This window comes from Lactuca sativa, chromosome 4 (assembly GCF_002870075.4).
Source record: "Lactuca sativa cultivar Salinas chromosome 4, Lsat_Salinas_v11, whole genome shotgun sequence".
Classification (NCBI taxonomy): domain Eukaryota; kingdom Viridiplantae; phylum Streptophyta; class Magnoliopsida; order Asterales; family Asteraceae; genus Lactuca; species Lactuca sativa.
The window spans coordinates 52,243,994-52,260,525 of NC_056626.2; the positions used below are offsets into that span (position 1 = coordinate 52,243,994).

At 31.4% G+C, this 16,532-nt stretch overlaps 1 protein-coding gene across 1 annotated transcript; it reads left to right on the forward strand.

The window, feature by feature from the left end:
* Positions 1-15,692: 15,692 nt before the first annotated feature.
* Positions 15,693-16,306, forward strand: LOC111876838 (protein yippee-like At4g27745). Its single transcript, XM_023873407.2, has 2 exons — positions 15,693-15,785; positions 15,868-16,306. The coding sequence occupies exons 1-2, from the start codon at positions 15,693-15,695 to the stop codon at positions 16,096-16,098; spliced, it is 324 nt and encodes a 107-aa protein (XP_023729175.1). The 3' UTR covers positions 16,099-16,306.
* Positions 16,307-16,532: the final 226 nt, after the last annotated feature.

The window sequence follows — 16,532 nt, forward strand, 5'->3', positions numbered from 1 at the left end:
AAAATGATTATGCTATATTTGTTAACTAGTTGTGAGACTCATGTACTACATGGGTTAATTTAAAAAAAAAAAGTTAAATATAAAGGTAAAAATATTTGAGAATTTTGAATTTATAAGAAAAAAAGAAAAATAATGTGTTATTATAATGGAAATATTTTTATCTTTTAAATTTAAACAAATAAGTTAAATAAAGAAAAGAAACTAATTTTGAAATTAAAAGGTAAGTTTATTAGTGAAATTAATATCCATTTATTACTACATTTATTGCAATTATTACATTAAAATATTATGCGGAATTTAATAAAATAAAAAAACTCATAAAATGACATGTAGAAAAAAAAATTAATTCAAAATAACCACAAAATGACATTTGACAAATTGAATGAGAGTGTGCCAAGTGACAAAAAACCTATATTTATAGAAAGTTAGAGTTTTACAACTTTAAAATAAATCCATAATAGCATTTTAATTTCAACTACATAGGGACATGTTTTGTAACTATTTTTATGCTACAGTTTCCATCTTTGTAATTTTACCATTTTACCCTTCATGTAAAAGTAAAACTATGGCTGTCAAAATTGTACCACGGAAAACCAACCAACATGCTACCAACCAAAACCAAGAAAGTTGGTAGCCAACATGTTTGGTTGGTAGTACCGTAACAATTGAACAATCTTGGTACGATAATACTATAAAATTTTGAATACCATGGTAATACGGTAACAACCAATTCGTATATATATATATATATATATATATATATATATATATATATATATATATATATATATATATATATATATATATATATATATATATATATAAACAAAATCGTATTTCAAATTTTCAATTGTCAGTTGTGTTTAGTGTTTAGAGTTTTAAGAACATTATATAAGTTATTTGGTTGCATTAGTCGATAGTTATTAACACATTAAAACACAAAACTAAAATGTTACTTTAACGTTACTTCAATAGAATTATTTTGTAAATTAAAAGAACTACATAACCAATTTCTTTACTAAATATCAAAATTACCCGATGTATTTGTTTATTTTAAAATCTTACAATAAAAAATAAAATAAGTCGGTATATACCATTACCAATTTGTACGAACCAAACTTGTTGGTAGCCAAATATATTGGTACCAAATATATTTGGTACAGTACTGGTAGCAATTTTTTTATACCAAGTATAGTTGGTACGGTACACGGTTTAAGGAAAAACGAATTGGTACCGTACCAATTCCACCCCTATGTAAAACTACACATATACCTATTATGTAACTAATAAGTACTTGGATGTGTATGTTGGCACTGGCATATGATGTAACACCCTTAAAAATACAACCCGGAAATTTCATTTTTAAGTTGATCAATCATAAAATAAACCATATTGTTTTTCCCAAAACCATGTAAACATAAAATAGTTTAGTTGTGCAATCCAACAATACATATAAAATCATCATCAGAGTCATAATCCCAAATCACTAATGCGGAAAATCATGGTGTGATGCGATGCGATCAAGCCGATCCTTTCCACTTCGAGCTGGAAGTACCTGAAACCAAAACTGAAAACCGTAAAAACGAAGCTTAGCGAGTTTCCCCCACCATACCACATACAAATCATAAACATATTGTTAGGCATAGCTGGATGCCCGACCTACCCTGCTGAGCATACCTGGGTGCTCAACATACCCATGTCAGACATACCGGTGTGTCCAACCTACCCTGTCAGGCATACATGGGTGCTTGACCTACCCATCGATTTTATTCCAACCGATTACGGAGCATATTTCACCACCCTACCACTACCACATAAATCATGTATATCACACATAAGCATCAAACAATACATACCACCTTAATAATTATCACAAAGATAATTACTAAGTCATATCAATACTAGTGGGTCGACATTGGTGCATTCGACCCATGGTTTCTATGAAGAGAGACTCACCTCACTGCGTATGCCGAAATCGTACTCCTCGGCTGGCGTAACTGCTCTCCCTAAATCATAATGAATTCCCAAGTCAATCACTGGGTCCAAATAGAGCTCCCTTGTGGCCCAACTTCTAATTCATGTCCCAAGGCAAGGTTTCCTAATCCTTGGCCTATTGGGCCTCTTTCTCTCAAGGACCAACTCCTAATTAAATTAAGGCCCAAGTCCATTCATTTAAGTTTCAAGGCCCATTAAGGCCTAATACCATATATCCTAGGTCTAGGCCCAGAAGCCTTACTCCACAATGGGTCATGATGCCCAACTATTTTCAAGGCCAACATCCTAAGGCCCAAATACCCATTTATCCATTCTGCATGCGTATATGCGGCGTACCTGGTACGCTGGTCTTGACCACTTCGGGGAAGTTGACCTAGTACACGTAGCGTACCAGGGGTACTCCCAACGTACTGGCCAGTTTCCTTATAAATCCTTTTGTGGCTTAATACATTAAGTCCTAACATCCAAAACATAGATCCAAGTCCTTTAAGACGTCCTAAACCATAAAGTTACAAACATTATGTCTTTGCATGCATGGATGGGGGTTAAGACATGATTTAAGTCGTTAAACACACTTTGTGACCATCTAACACTTGCATAGATATGGCTTAACCATCAAGGCCTGATTTTTATGACTCTAAATGCTTCCAAGAGCTCAAAAGGACAACTCTTATGGGTTGGAACTACCAGAACACAAGAAATCTCAACTATGGAGTCAAAATGTCACATAAAACACCCCAAAACTACAACTAAGCATGCAATGGTCAAGTTTGAAGCTTGATACCTCAAATGAGTCAGAAAAGATGCTAAACTCCTGGATCTAAAAGCTCCTCCCACGTTCTTGCTCCTTCTTTAAACTTCTTCTTCTTCGAAACCACCAAAAATCACCCAAAAGTGCACCAAATTAGCTCACAAAGCATGCAAGAGGTTTAGGATTCAATTTCTACTCTTTAGGGACAGTGAAGGCTGAAGGAATAAGGTTTGGGATGGAGTTAATGTCTTTATATATGGTGCAAACCCTAAAATTTAGGATTTGCAACTGACAGGTTATACCCAGCTTTGCTTAGCTTAATGTCTTTATATATGGGTGGATACATGGATAGTCACCGAAATGGTAGCTTAGCTTTGGATTCAACAAATATTTTTAAATATTTCATTATAAACCCCTAACTGAACAGATCTTTAAAAACCAATCAGAAATTTCAAATTAAAAATTTTAAATTAGTTTATCTTTCCCTCCTAAGAAATTGAAACGCTAATGTTCAAAAACACCATTAACTTTATAAAATCAAAAGCAACGATTACAAGATTTCAAAACCTAACCTTCTACTAACTCGTTTCCTCTATTGCCTTGTTGTTGTACCGATACTGCAAACTCCTAGCATTCTTCAGTCTTGTTTTCCTCTAATACAACCGATTGCAGGTATGGATTACGTAGCCGATTAAAACCCCTCATTTTTGTGAAGATCGAACTCGATACTTAGGATACATTGCCCTATACTCCCCAATTTTCTGAGAAATTGTATAATATTCCCACACAGATAAAGTAACATTGGTTGAAAATTGTTAACGAATATGAATGGTGATTTCCAGTTTTACGATTTCTAGGATTTAATGTGTTTTTGTGTGAGAGAGACGAAGTTTGTAATCTCTGACGAACCGATAACATGTTTTTCTCATTTTGGTAGAAATAAAACTCATTTTGATTCTCTCTTATCAATTACTTATAACTCTTTCTAAAAACATTACATCTACGGTCCCTTTAAAAAATCCATTTGCATATATGGTATCTGTTTCACAAAAAAAAAGATAAAACCATTTAACCTAAAATTTACATAAAATATCTTTGTTTGACAAGTCCGTCTGTTTAACCTGAAATTGATAAAACCATTTAATGCATATTATTTTTTTCTCATTTTAGTTCCAAGGACAAATCTGTCTTTTTCAATTTAATGTACAAAAATAATAATACTACTTAACAACATTTGTGTTACTGCTATAATACCGAAAAAAATTATAATTATTAAACTCTTTATTATCATTGCTCAATAGTTACTTTAGAATTTAATTAAAATTGTTTTTAACTTTCTCATCCGTGGTGTCCATAAATTATAACCTAGTTTGTATCGTATTTGAATCAACATTTTAGTTTACTAAGTTTATTAATTTATAAAACTATATGACAATTTTTAACTTACTAATTTTATTAATTTATAAATTTATTTGATATTTTTTTTTATCTAGAGAATTCATATGATTTTAACATGACAAACACATATTTTTAAAAAAAAATACTAATTAATAAATTAATTGTGACATGTACAAATAACATAACATGACATGTAAAAAAACAATTCAATGTAATGGGACAAATATGTAATACATTTAATTATTTTAAAGTAAGTAATAGATAACACCTTTTTTATTAAATTATACCTGAATGAAATTTTAGCATCTTATATATATTCATAATGTTATTGATATGTAAATTCATCAACCATTTAGGTTGTGGTGACTTGGTAAAACATATACAAGATATGGTAGATAACATATGGACCAATGTTCAAATCCTGACACTACTCAACCTCTGTGGCCATGGAGGTTCGTCTGTAGTGACTCCAACGCAACATGTATAGTCTCATGTCCGTAGCGAGGAAGTAGTCGGTACGTGAAAGCTGGCCTGGAAACCCTCGTTAGGGAAGTTCCATTTCCAAAAAAAAATATGTAAATTCATCTCGTCGAAATGTTACATTAAGAAAAATAAATTTTAAAGTGTTTAACTAAACTGATTAATTAAAACTAGTAAAAAGAACCCAGGTTTCACCCTGAGTCGTATTTTTTACAATAGAAGGCGGCAATGACTAAACTTGCCAAACTGTGGAAAATATTGTGCCTAAATTTTGAAGGCCAAAAACTTTTGTAATAAGGGACCAAAAGTGTACAAATCAAAAAGTTTAGTGGCAAATGTCTAAAACAAATAAACTTTACTATTCCTTAAGCTGTTGAAAATTAAGGAACTAAACTTGCCAAATTGTGGAAAATATTGCAGCTAAATTTTGAAGACTACAAACTTTTGTAATAAGAGACAAAAAGTGTAAAAATGAAAAATTTTAGTGGCAAATGTATAAGAGAAAGGAAGACTAAACTTGGAAGACCACAAACTTTTGTAATAAGAGACCAAAAGTGTAAAAATTAAAAAGTTTAGTGGTAAATCTCTAAAACATAGGAACTTTATTATTCCTTAAGCTTTTGAGAATTAAGGGATTAAACTTGTCAATTTATAAAAATATTGTGGTTAAATTTTGAAGACCACAAACTTTATATATATATATATATATATATATATATATATATATATATATATATATATATATATAGAGAGAGAGAGAGAGAGAGAGAGAAAGAGAGAGAGAGAGAGAATCAATAAAGAACTAGGAGGGAAAGAACCAACATACTTTTTATCTATAGTGAATTTAGGTACCAAATTTCACATGTGAATGTACATACATATATCTAAAAAAACTGAAAAAAAAAATTATATGAGTTTACATATGCACTTTTTTCTTGAAAATGTATATTTATACAAAAAAATATATGAAAAAGCATTAAAAATGCATTTTTTTTAAATTTTGTTGTTAAATCTTAATATCGAAATATAATGTATATTTTCACCTATTTGAAAAAAATATATTATTATTATTATTATTATTATTAATTTTATAATTTATTATTTTTTTAAATCAACGAAAATATTCCTTACATTTCAAAATTAATATATAAAAAAGAATTTTTCAAAAAAATGCATTTTTAATGCATATTTATATTTTTTTGTATATGCATATTTTTAAATAACTTGTCCATATGCACATGCATATTTAAAAAAAAACATTTCAAATCTCTCTCTCTCTCTCTCTCTCTCTCTCTCGTTCTTTCTTTTCTCTCTTTCTCTTTCTCTCTATCTCTTTATATATATATATATATATATATATATATATATATATATATATATACATAAGAGTAAGCTTATACATATACATATACATATGCATAAGAATAATTATATGCATATGACAATTAAATACATATGATTATGATTATGTATATGTATATGCATAAAAATAAGTATATGACATATGAATATTTATATACATATACATATGCATATGCATATGTATATGCATGAAAATAAGTATATGACATATGTATATGTATATGCATATATATATGAATATGCATATACATATGCATATGTATAAGAATAAGTATAGGCACAAGACAATTAAATACATATGATTATGCTTATGTAAATGCATATATAAGAATAAGTGTATTCATAAGGTAATTAAATACATATGGTTATTCTTATGTATATGTGTATATGCATATGCAAAAGAATAAATATGACATATGTATATTCATATGCATATGAATAAGCATAAGCATATGCATATGCATAAGAATAAGTATGTGCATATACATTAAATATATGAATATGTATATTCATAAATATATGCATATGAATATATATATGCATATTCATATAGATATACATATGCATATGTATATACCTTGTTACTAATTCATTTGAATGAAGAAACATCTTGTAAATTCTTGAAATGTCTTCCCAAGTTCAGCATCAAAAGAAGAAACATCTTGTAAATCTACAAAAAAACTCACATGTGATCAAACTATGAAAACTCACACGGGAATTAAAACAAACACTTGGAGGGCATGAAAATAAACAAAAGAAACCAACAAAGAAACCAGAAAGTAGTGCATATAGATCTTTACATTCTTTGAATCTTACCAATACTTTTGTTGGCATTAGTGTTTTCCTTATTGACAAAACTAAAAACAACATTCATCTAATTGCTTAATGGATCATGATTTTGAAGGTTTATGTGAAACAAATAGGAAAAAAAACAATGCATCATTTAAATGCATAAGATTTTTTTTTTTTAAATTTTACTTAAGATTAATTAGTTTTCAATCTCTATAATCGAACAATGATTTAGTAATTAATTTGATGATCATAAAACAAGAAATTATAACTAATTTGAGTAATTTCAGTGAAAAATAAATTAATCCTAAACCTTAGAAAAAAGAAAATAGATCAGATCAATAAAACCTCATGTCTACCCAACGTATACCTAAAACTGTTGGATTATAACCATAATTGGTATGTACTTGACCCGATGGTAGATGATCCTTTTGGGTTGCCTTCACCATAGCAATTTGATAGGATGAATTATGGAGAAAGATGTTAATTGTGATTTATTAATATATTATAAGAATAATATATTGATTGAGAAATCATATTATTAAATTAGTATTGGTCATAAATGAATTTGGAATTGATTTCGTGATCAAAAGAGACTGATTTAATTAAGGGGACTGGTATTGCAAATATCTAGTAGTTGCAAGTTGGGCTTGTAGCTTCTTAAGGAAGGAGTGGACGAATTCTATGTGTAGCCCACATAGATTTCGTCCATATGATGGCTTCTGGAAGGATCTACTGGGCTGCTTAAGGCTTAAGCAGTCACATTAGGGTTTTACCTAAAACCCTAGTAGCTTAGCTATAAATACAACCCCTAGCTTCATGAAATCAGGCACTTGAACCTTAGAGGAAACCTTAGCCGATTTTGGGCCTCACAACCCCTCTATTATAATCCTCCATTGCTACTTGGTGTTTGTGATTCACTAGAGGTGCAACATTTGAGGCACTAAGATCTTGAAGGTCAAGATTAAGCAAGCTACAAGAAAAGGTATTCTTCTAACTTTGTATTAGTTGTTAATTTCGAAAATAACATGCTAGATTAGGGTTTATGCTTTGGATGAATCAAATTGTATGTATAACTTGAGAAAAACCTAGATCCTAAGCATTAGGGTTACATGTACACCATAGGAATGTTGTATGTATAACTTGAGAAAACCCTAGATCCAAAGCATTAGGGTTCCATGTAAACCATAGGAATGTTGTAGTGCTCAAAACCCATCAAAAACATAATGTTGTTTAGAACAAAACTTACATTCAACAGTGTTAGAAAAACGGTAGGGTTTATAGTGGAGATCTGGATACCCCTTGGATCGTGTAAATACTTTCCGAACTGATATTTCTACCCTATGCACGAGTTACAAAAAATTCAGCCTAGGACAATCCCAAGGGGACACTTACAAATCTAGGCACATAAAGCGTAAGCCAAATATCTAGAAGATTCTTAGTTCGTATGAAGAAAAATGAGAGCTAAAAGGTGGATCGTTTCTCCTTAAGAGGAGAGTCGTTTATATAGTAAACGAGAAGTAGGGTTTCGTTTTAGGGTTGACCGTTATGGGCTACTTTGGAAACAAGTCAAGGGAATCCGAAATTAATGAGGAAGTCAAGGGACCCCAACTAGGGGCTTTACCCCTTGGACCCCGCTAGGGGCGTTGCCCCTTTGAAAACTCCAGACCCATAGGCGTTGCCCCCGAAAACCTAACATGTCGTCGAATCGGCTTCTAATTCGATCTTATACATCCATGAACTATACACATACCCAAACATATATTAGAATACAAATTATGAAGCCCCTTAGCTCACATGTAAGTTCCAATTACATAAAATGTCCTAGTGACACTAAAATCACCAACAATCCTCCCCGATTTTAGTGTAACCCTTGAACAGATATAACATTTTCAAAACAAAACCAAACCAGTAGATAATGAAAATGTCGTAATGATTGAATTTCCACTTAGTATCATACTCTTACAAATACTCGAGAATCAGAGTGTTCTAAGAATTGAGCCCATCAACCCATTTGAATACTAGAAAGTAAAATGCATACTAGTTTATTGAAATTTCTAGTAAAATACAACTTGACACTATTATTAAGCCGCGTGTCCTAATCTTATAATGATCGTATCAAGGCTAAGTCCACAACCTCTTGAAATGCGGCTACATTTCACAATCATGTAGGTAACTCCTTTTCAAGTATCCGCACGTACATTTAATCAAAGGAATTATTAAGAAGTTAAACTTCAACCGGGTCAACTGCATAACCGAATACATTACCTGGGATGAATCCTTCATGTGTTCCAATCTAAAAGTGTGAGATTTCCACATTGAATTCAGCTCTTAATGTCATATTAGAAGGGAGATCGTGTGTCTCACAATTACAGAATTTAGATGGACTTTAATCACATCCCATTCACAGACTTGTGCACTAAGTCTCCTAACAAACCCTTAGTCAAATGATTGCCAAATTATGTTGCGATTTCACATAATCAATCGAAGTTACACCATTCATGATTAGTTCTCTAACCATACTGTTTCGGACACCTAATTTTCGACACTTGTCATTACACACTTAAGTATAGGCCTTACCCAAAGTGACAATGTTATCACAACATATAGAAATAGGTGCTATCGGTTTAGACCACAAAGGAATCTCATAGACTAAGTTCATTAACCATTCAACTTCTTTACCAGCAGAATGTAATGCAACAAACTCATATTCCATTTTTGAGTTTGTAATGCAGGTTTGCTTCTTGGAAGCCTAGGAGATGGCACCTCCCCTAAGCAAGAATACCCAACCAGTCATTAAGGAATGATCCTACAAGTTGGTTATCTAACTTGCATCCGAATGTCCTTCTAAAACCGAAGGATATCCCAAGCAACTCAATCCATAATCCATGGTCCCCTTTAGATACTTAAACACTCTATTCACTGCTTGCTAATGTTGAGCATTAGGATTTTTAGTGTACTTACTCAATTTTCCTACATCAAAAGCAATATCATGCCTGATACTTGTCATTGCATACATCAAACTACCAATGACCTTAGAGTATTCCAATTGTGAAATAGGAGTTCCTATGTTGTTCATCAACTTCACATTTGGATCCATATAGGAGTGCTCACAGGAGAACAAACTGTAAAATTAAACCGCTTGAGAATTTTCTCAATATAATGACTTTGAGTCATTACCATACATTTTTTCATCCTTTTAATTCTTATTCCAAGAATTATATCTGCCTCTCCCAAATCTTTAATGGAAAATATTGATGGTAGCAATTTATTTGTTTCATCCATTTGATTTTGGTCGGTACCGAAAATCAGGATGTCATCTACATATAAGCAAATGATCCCTCAAGCCCTAGTAGCATCATCAAATCTACTATAAACACATTTGTCACATTGGTTAATCTTGAAACCAGAGGATAAAATAACATCATCAAACTTTTGATGCCATTGTATAGGTGCTTGTTTCAGCCCGTACAAAGATTTGACAAGTTTACAAACCATATGCTCTTTATCGGGCATAATGAAACCTTCTGGTTGTTTCATGTAAACTTCCTCATCAATTTCACCATTCAAAAAGTCTATTTTCACATCCATTTGATGAATGACTAGATTATGGATACTTTCCAAGGAAATCAACAATCTAATAGTAGAAATACGCGCAACCGGAGCATATGTATCAAAATAGTCAACATCATATTTTTGTCTAAATCCTTGAATGAATAATTGGGCTTTAAAATTGTTGACAGTCCCATTAAAATGTATTTTATTTTTGAAAATCCATTTGCAACCAAGTGGTTTAGAACCTTGAGGCAAATCAATCAACACCCAAGTGTTATTTTCAAGAATTGATGACATTTCATCATCAATTGCTTCCTTCCAAAATATTACACCTCGATACTGCATGACCTCTTGAAATGTCTTTGGATCATCCTCAATACTATAACAATAAGAGTATTGAAGACCCTCCTCATCCCTTTTTCCTTCCACCAAGTACATTTGGAAGTCAGAATCGAAGTTTTTCGGAATTCGGTCTCTTTTTTTTCGTAGCTCTTGTATTTATGGTTCTGTAACACCATCTGAACTTTCTGGGTTTTGCACTTCATTAGTACCAAAAGTTAGATCCTTGGGCCTTTGAATAGATGCAAAGCGCATCTCACCAAAAATTGCATCTCGTGACTCAATAACGACATTAACCGATACCGAATCATTAGGTTCAGTTACATAGAACCTATATGCCTTGGAATGTTCAACATATCCAATGAATATACAATCTATTCCACATTCTCCTAAAGTTGTCCTTTTAGGCTGGGTTAGTTTTACGACCGTCCGACATCCCCAAACCTGAAAATAGCTGAAATTCAGCTTTTTATGGAACCAAAGTTCACATGGGGCATATTTGCTCTTTTTATTTGGAACCCTATTTAATAAATAGCAGTCTGTTAACATGGCCTATCCCCATAATCCGTTACTCAATCCTGAGTATGACAACATTGAGTTTACCAGTTCCTTTAAAACTCGATCTTTGAGTTAAACAATTCCATTCTGTTGGGGCGAGTAAGGTGTCGTGGTCTCATGAATGATACCCACTGATTGTAAGTATATGGGATCCATATATTCACCTCCCGTATCAGTTCTAAGACACTTAACCGGATTTCCCAATTGCAATTCCTCATCGGTTTTGTATATTTTGAATTTATCTAAGGCTTCGTCCTTAGAATGTAACAAATACACATAGCAAAACCGAGTGCAGTCATCAATGAAGGTGCCTACATACTTTTTATTTCCCAAGGAAGGAGTGGAGCGAAAATCACACAGGTCACTGTGTACAAGTTCCAAAATAGCTTAATTTCTAGTGACACTAGGAAATGGTTGTTTTGTCACTTTTGTAAGCATGCATGTTTTACATTTATTAGAAGTCATATCAAAGGCTGAAATTAATCCATCTTTTGACATCTCATGCATCCTTCTAAAGTTGACATGACTTAATCTTACATGCGAAAGCATAGATTTATCAACATTAGAAGTAGAAAATACAAATGCAGAATTTTGAACAGGTAATAATTTGTCAACAATACTCAAACGAAACATTCTATTATATAAATCTACAAAACCAATAAACTTTCCACCTCGAGATAATATGAACTTATTTGACTCAATAACTTGTTTAAAACCATCAGAATTCAAACAACTAGAACTAACAAGATTCTTTCGAATCTTAGGAACAAACAAAACATCAAAAAACCTAAGTCTTTCCAGAAGTAAATTCAAGACTCAAAAACACTGACAACACAAATAGGTATAAAAGAATCGTCTCCTATTCTCAGCACCGATCCATATCCAAGTGTTGCTAATATTTCAAACAACCGTTTATCCTTGCATACATGGTTCGTTGCTCCGGAGTCGATCCACCAAGCAACATCATCATGTTGTACATAGAATGATTCAAGAATTAATGAAACATAATAAACATAATTATGATTAGAATTATCAAAGTTAGTAATAAACTGACCTCTTTTAACTTGGCCCGAAGACCCGTTCACACTTCTATTGGCTCCACTGTTTCCAACACCATTATTGTTATTATTGTTGCCTAAGTTCACGTGACAATCACTCTTGCAATTCTCACCCTATTGCACCCCCAACAAACCAATTCCTTTTTCTTTTTGTTGGAGTTATTAGGGACATGTTCCTGTTTACGTTTGTCATGTGGTTTATGAACTTCGTGGTCATCTCACGGATTGATTCACCCATCTACATAAACAAAATATTAGCCCGATTGTTTGAAAACGATAGGGTTTATAGTGGAGATCTGGATACTCCTTGGATCATGTAAACACTTTCCGAACTGATATTTTTATCTTATGCATTAGTTACAAGAAATTCAGCCTAGGATAATCTCAATGGGACACTTACGAATCTAGACACAGAAAACGTAAACTAAATTGCTAGAAGATTTTTAGTTCGTATGAAGAAAAACAAGAGCTAAAAGGTGGATCGTTTCTCTTCAAGAGAAGAGTGGTTTATATAATAAACGAGAAGTAGGGTTTTGTTTTAGTGTTGGCCGTTATGGGTTTCTTTGGAAACAAGTCAAAGGAATCTGAAATTAACGAGGAGTTAATATAAACAATCCAACGTCTCTTACTTTCATTTCAACAATATTTCTAATACTTAAAGTAATTTCCTTTCATTTCGACAATTTTTCTAATACTTAAAAGTAATTTCTACATACCATGTTACTTTTTTTTTCTATTGCGTCGTTATTGTCCTAAGAATTTTTGACCACCCAATTTTGGTTGAAAGTTTTTTTTAGCACCGAAGGTCAATAATAAAGATATTGTTAAAGTTATCAAGCAAAGTCAAAAGAGTTGATTTATGGGTTTTTTTTTATATTTTATTATTTGTTTTTTTTAAATAACACTATAGCCCTATCAACTTTTATGATTAGTCTTTTTAGTCCTTAAACTATTTGTATGGTTTTTTAAGGAACCAAGTTCTTGGCAAATCCCCTTTACTTGTTTTAGCTGGTTTGGGTGATATATAGATAAAATTTAGGATCTCTCTCTCTAAAAAAAAAATTATATCCTCCACCAGGAACTAAACGAAAAGCTTCAAAATATCCTCTTGTTGACATCAAGAACTCAGGAACAACTTCATGTTTGATATCTTCTAATAACAACATGATTGCTTCATCCTTAAATCCATCATCAAGAATACTGTAAACCCATTAAACCATCGAAGTCTCCATACAATCCGGTTCAAACCCACATTGACAAACACATCAATGATGTCTACAGTTGGACCAAAAAGAACTTAGACCTGGTGCTTAAAGGATGGATCCATGTGGTATGTTTCTTTCTTGTGGTGTATGTGTTTTTTGGATGACAAAAATTAGAGATCAAGTGTTTCATGAGGATAGAAATAAGATTATGATCACAATCGCATGTTGCGATCCTAAGAAGATCAGAGATAAGCTTTATTGTAAATGTGGGAAGACAATCTAGAGCATTAAGATCATCAAGAAAAAACCCAAGTGGGTTTCACAAAATCTTGTGGTGAAAGATCGGCAAGAGTGGTGAGATAGGGATGAAATAATCATCTAGATTTTGGATTATATGAGAGAGAGAGAGAGAGAGAGAGAGAGAGAGAGAGTCTTAACTTTTTTAATTATTAAAATATAAAAGTAAGTGAGCTAACATAAAAGTAACCGGGTTATCCTTTCGTTTTGTTAAAAAAAACTTATTTAATCCTACCAAACCAACTTTGTTCCCTTAAAAGGCAAAGAAATAACATAAGGGACAAATATACAAAAGATCCTAATGCTAGAATGTCATTTTTCCTTTTTTTTCATTACTTAAGGACATTGGTTCCAAGTCCAACAATATAATGCAAAATTTAATATTTTGGGAGAATTTTATAAAATATATAGATTTAGAAATGAATATTTATAATTAATAAAGACCGTTTGAAAATAATTAAAAAATGGGTATAATTGATTCTTGAAAGGTTTGAAGAGCTTTTTAAAAAGTACGATTATAGTTTTTTTTAACAATAATAACTTTTTAAAAAGGTAGATTATAGGTTTTTTAGTTTATTTTTCGATTTTTTTAATTTGCCATGTTAAATCAAAAAATAACTTATAAGCTAAATTTTAAAAAAAAATACATAAACTAACATTTTAACAAGTTTATTAAGATTTTTTAAAAATCTTAAAATATATCATTTATTAATCATATAAAAACTCAATATTCTGCATTCATTTTTTTATGTGATTTACTTATGTCACCTAGTTTATTATCAAGTTTTATCAAATAACATTCCTTTCCAACTAAAAGATAATTAGCTAATCAACAAATATAACATATAACTTTTTAACAACAAATATAACATATAACTTTTTAACTTATCAAACATGCTACTTTTTTTAGCTAATTTTTGGGTTAGTCAACAAACGTAACATATAAACTTAATAACGGAAAACCAACCAATCTTAATATCATATAAAATTTATATTTGCTGAGCATTTCTTTTTCAAAAACGATACCTTTTTACTTTTTCATGGATAAATCACTTAAAGCTTTTTAAAAAAAAGGTGTGATTACAACTTAATTGTGACGGTGCGATAGAGACTATATGAAATTTGACGTTTTACTTTTGCAACGGCAAGGTCGAAAAGCGGTATCAATTTTTTATTAAAATACAAAATAAAAATAAAAATAGTAGAGTAAATAACTAGCATGCATCATTTTCGTTAACAAACACCCATAAAAGTTATATTATCTGTTGACCACAAAAAAATGTTAAAATCCAGTTGAAACTTTTACCTTGCCCCTACGCAAACAAATATATAAATCTAGAGCTAGACGCATTCATCATGACATTGTCATTTTCAATTTTGCCACATTCATAATAGCCTTTTCAACCATTGGTGTCAGTCAAATATTTTTATTGGTTGAAATTACATTGTTTTCCGAAAAAGCTGATTATAAGTAATTAATTATAGGATGACTTTTTAAAAAATATCAATAAGATGTCCAAGGGGTGTCTTATTAGCAACACCCAATTCAAATGGGTAACAAGAGGCATCAACACTTTGGAATTTGGATCAACTTGGATAATCAACAATTTTTTTTAGAAACATAATTTCATTTTAAGTGGAATAAGTTTTAAATATCAAGGATCTTTTTGTCTATCTTTAATACATACGTTTATACATTTATTTTTGTGAAGCACCAAAACCAAACTACATTCATAAAACATTAAAATGTATTAGAGAGAAAAGTAAACAAAATCTGTTATGGTTGTTTGATATAATCTAGATATGTTAGATCTGGTTTGTTAGATCGTATCATATCTTCAATATATTATCTCTCAACTCAAACATTTCATTCATTTCCATTTGTTCTCTCCTCAATTCTCTTTAATGGCGGATGCAATCGGTCCACGACTGTATGGATGCTACAACTGCCGGAATCATGTCGCGTTTCACGATGATATTGTCTCTAAAAACTATGTGGTACTTAAACATTAATATACACATTATCATAAATCTTTTCTTAATTCTTTCTTCAAAGTACAATGTGTTTACATGTTTATAGGGTAGACAACGTCGTAGAGCTTTCTTGTTTTCCCACGTGATGAATGTGGTAGTAGGTCCTAAAATGGATCGTCTACTCATCACGGGTTTATACAACGTGGCAGATGTTTCATGCTCTGATTGTGGGGAGGTTTTAGGATGGAGATATGAGAAAGCGTACATTGAAGCACAAAAATTTAAAGAATCCAAAACTGTGCTTGAAAAATTTAAGATTGTGAAGGAGGATTGGTAGAAATCTTTCTTTATGTTCATGAGTTGTTTTTTTTTATCTTGAAATCGAACAATAATTATTTAGTCTTATGCCGATAATTTAAGTTGTAACTTTGTTTACCTTCATGTGTTATTACACTTTCAATCATTTATCTCTACAATTTTTTTTATATTTTTTATATTTTTGTAATGGTGTTGATACATAAACCCTAAACGATCAACTTTGCACTAGTTTCTGAGATGCCTATGTATTAACATGTATAGATGTCCACTTAGGCGATTTTGGTATAAATATTGTGTTAATACCATAGCTTAGCATGCATTGTTACTTGATTTGTAGTAATGAAAAACTCAACATTTGTAGTAATGAACGGATCAAACATGTTTCATTATATTTATTTTCTAGATAATAATAGATTATTTCGGTATGCACAGAAAAGAAGATAATATTTCACA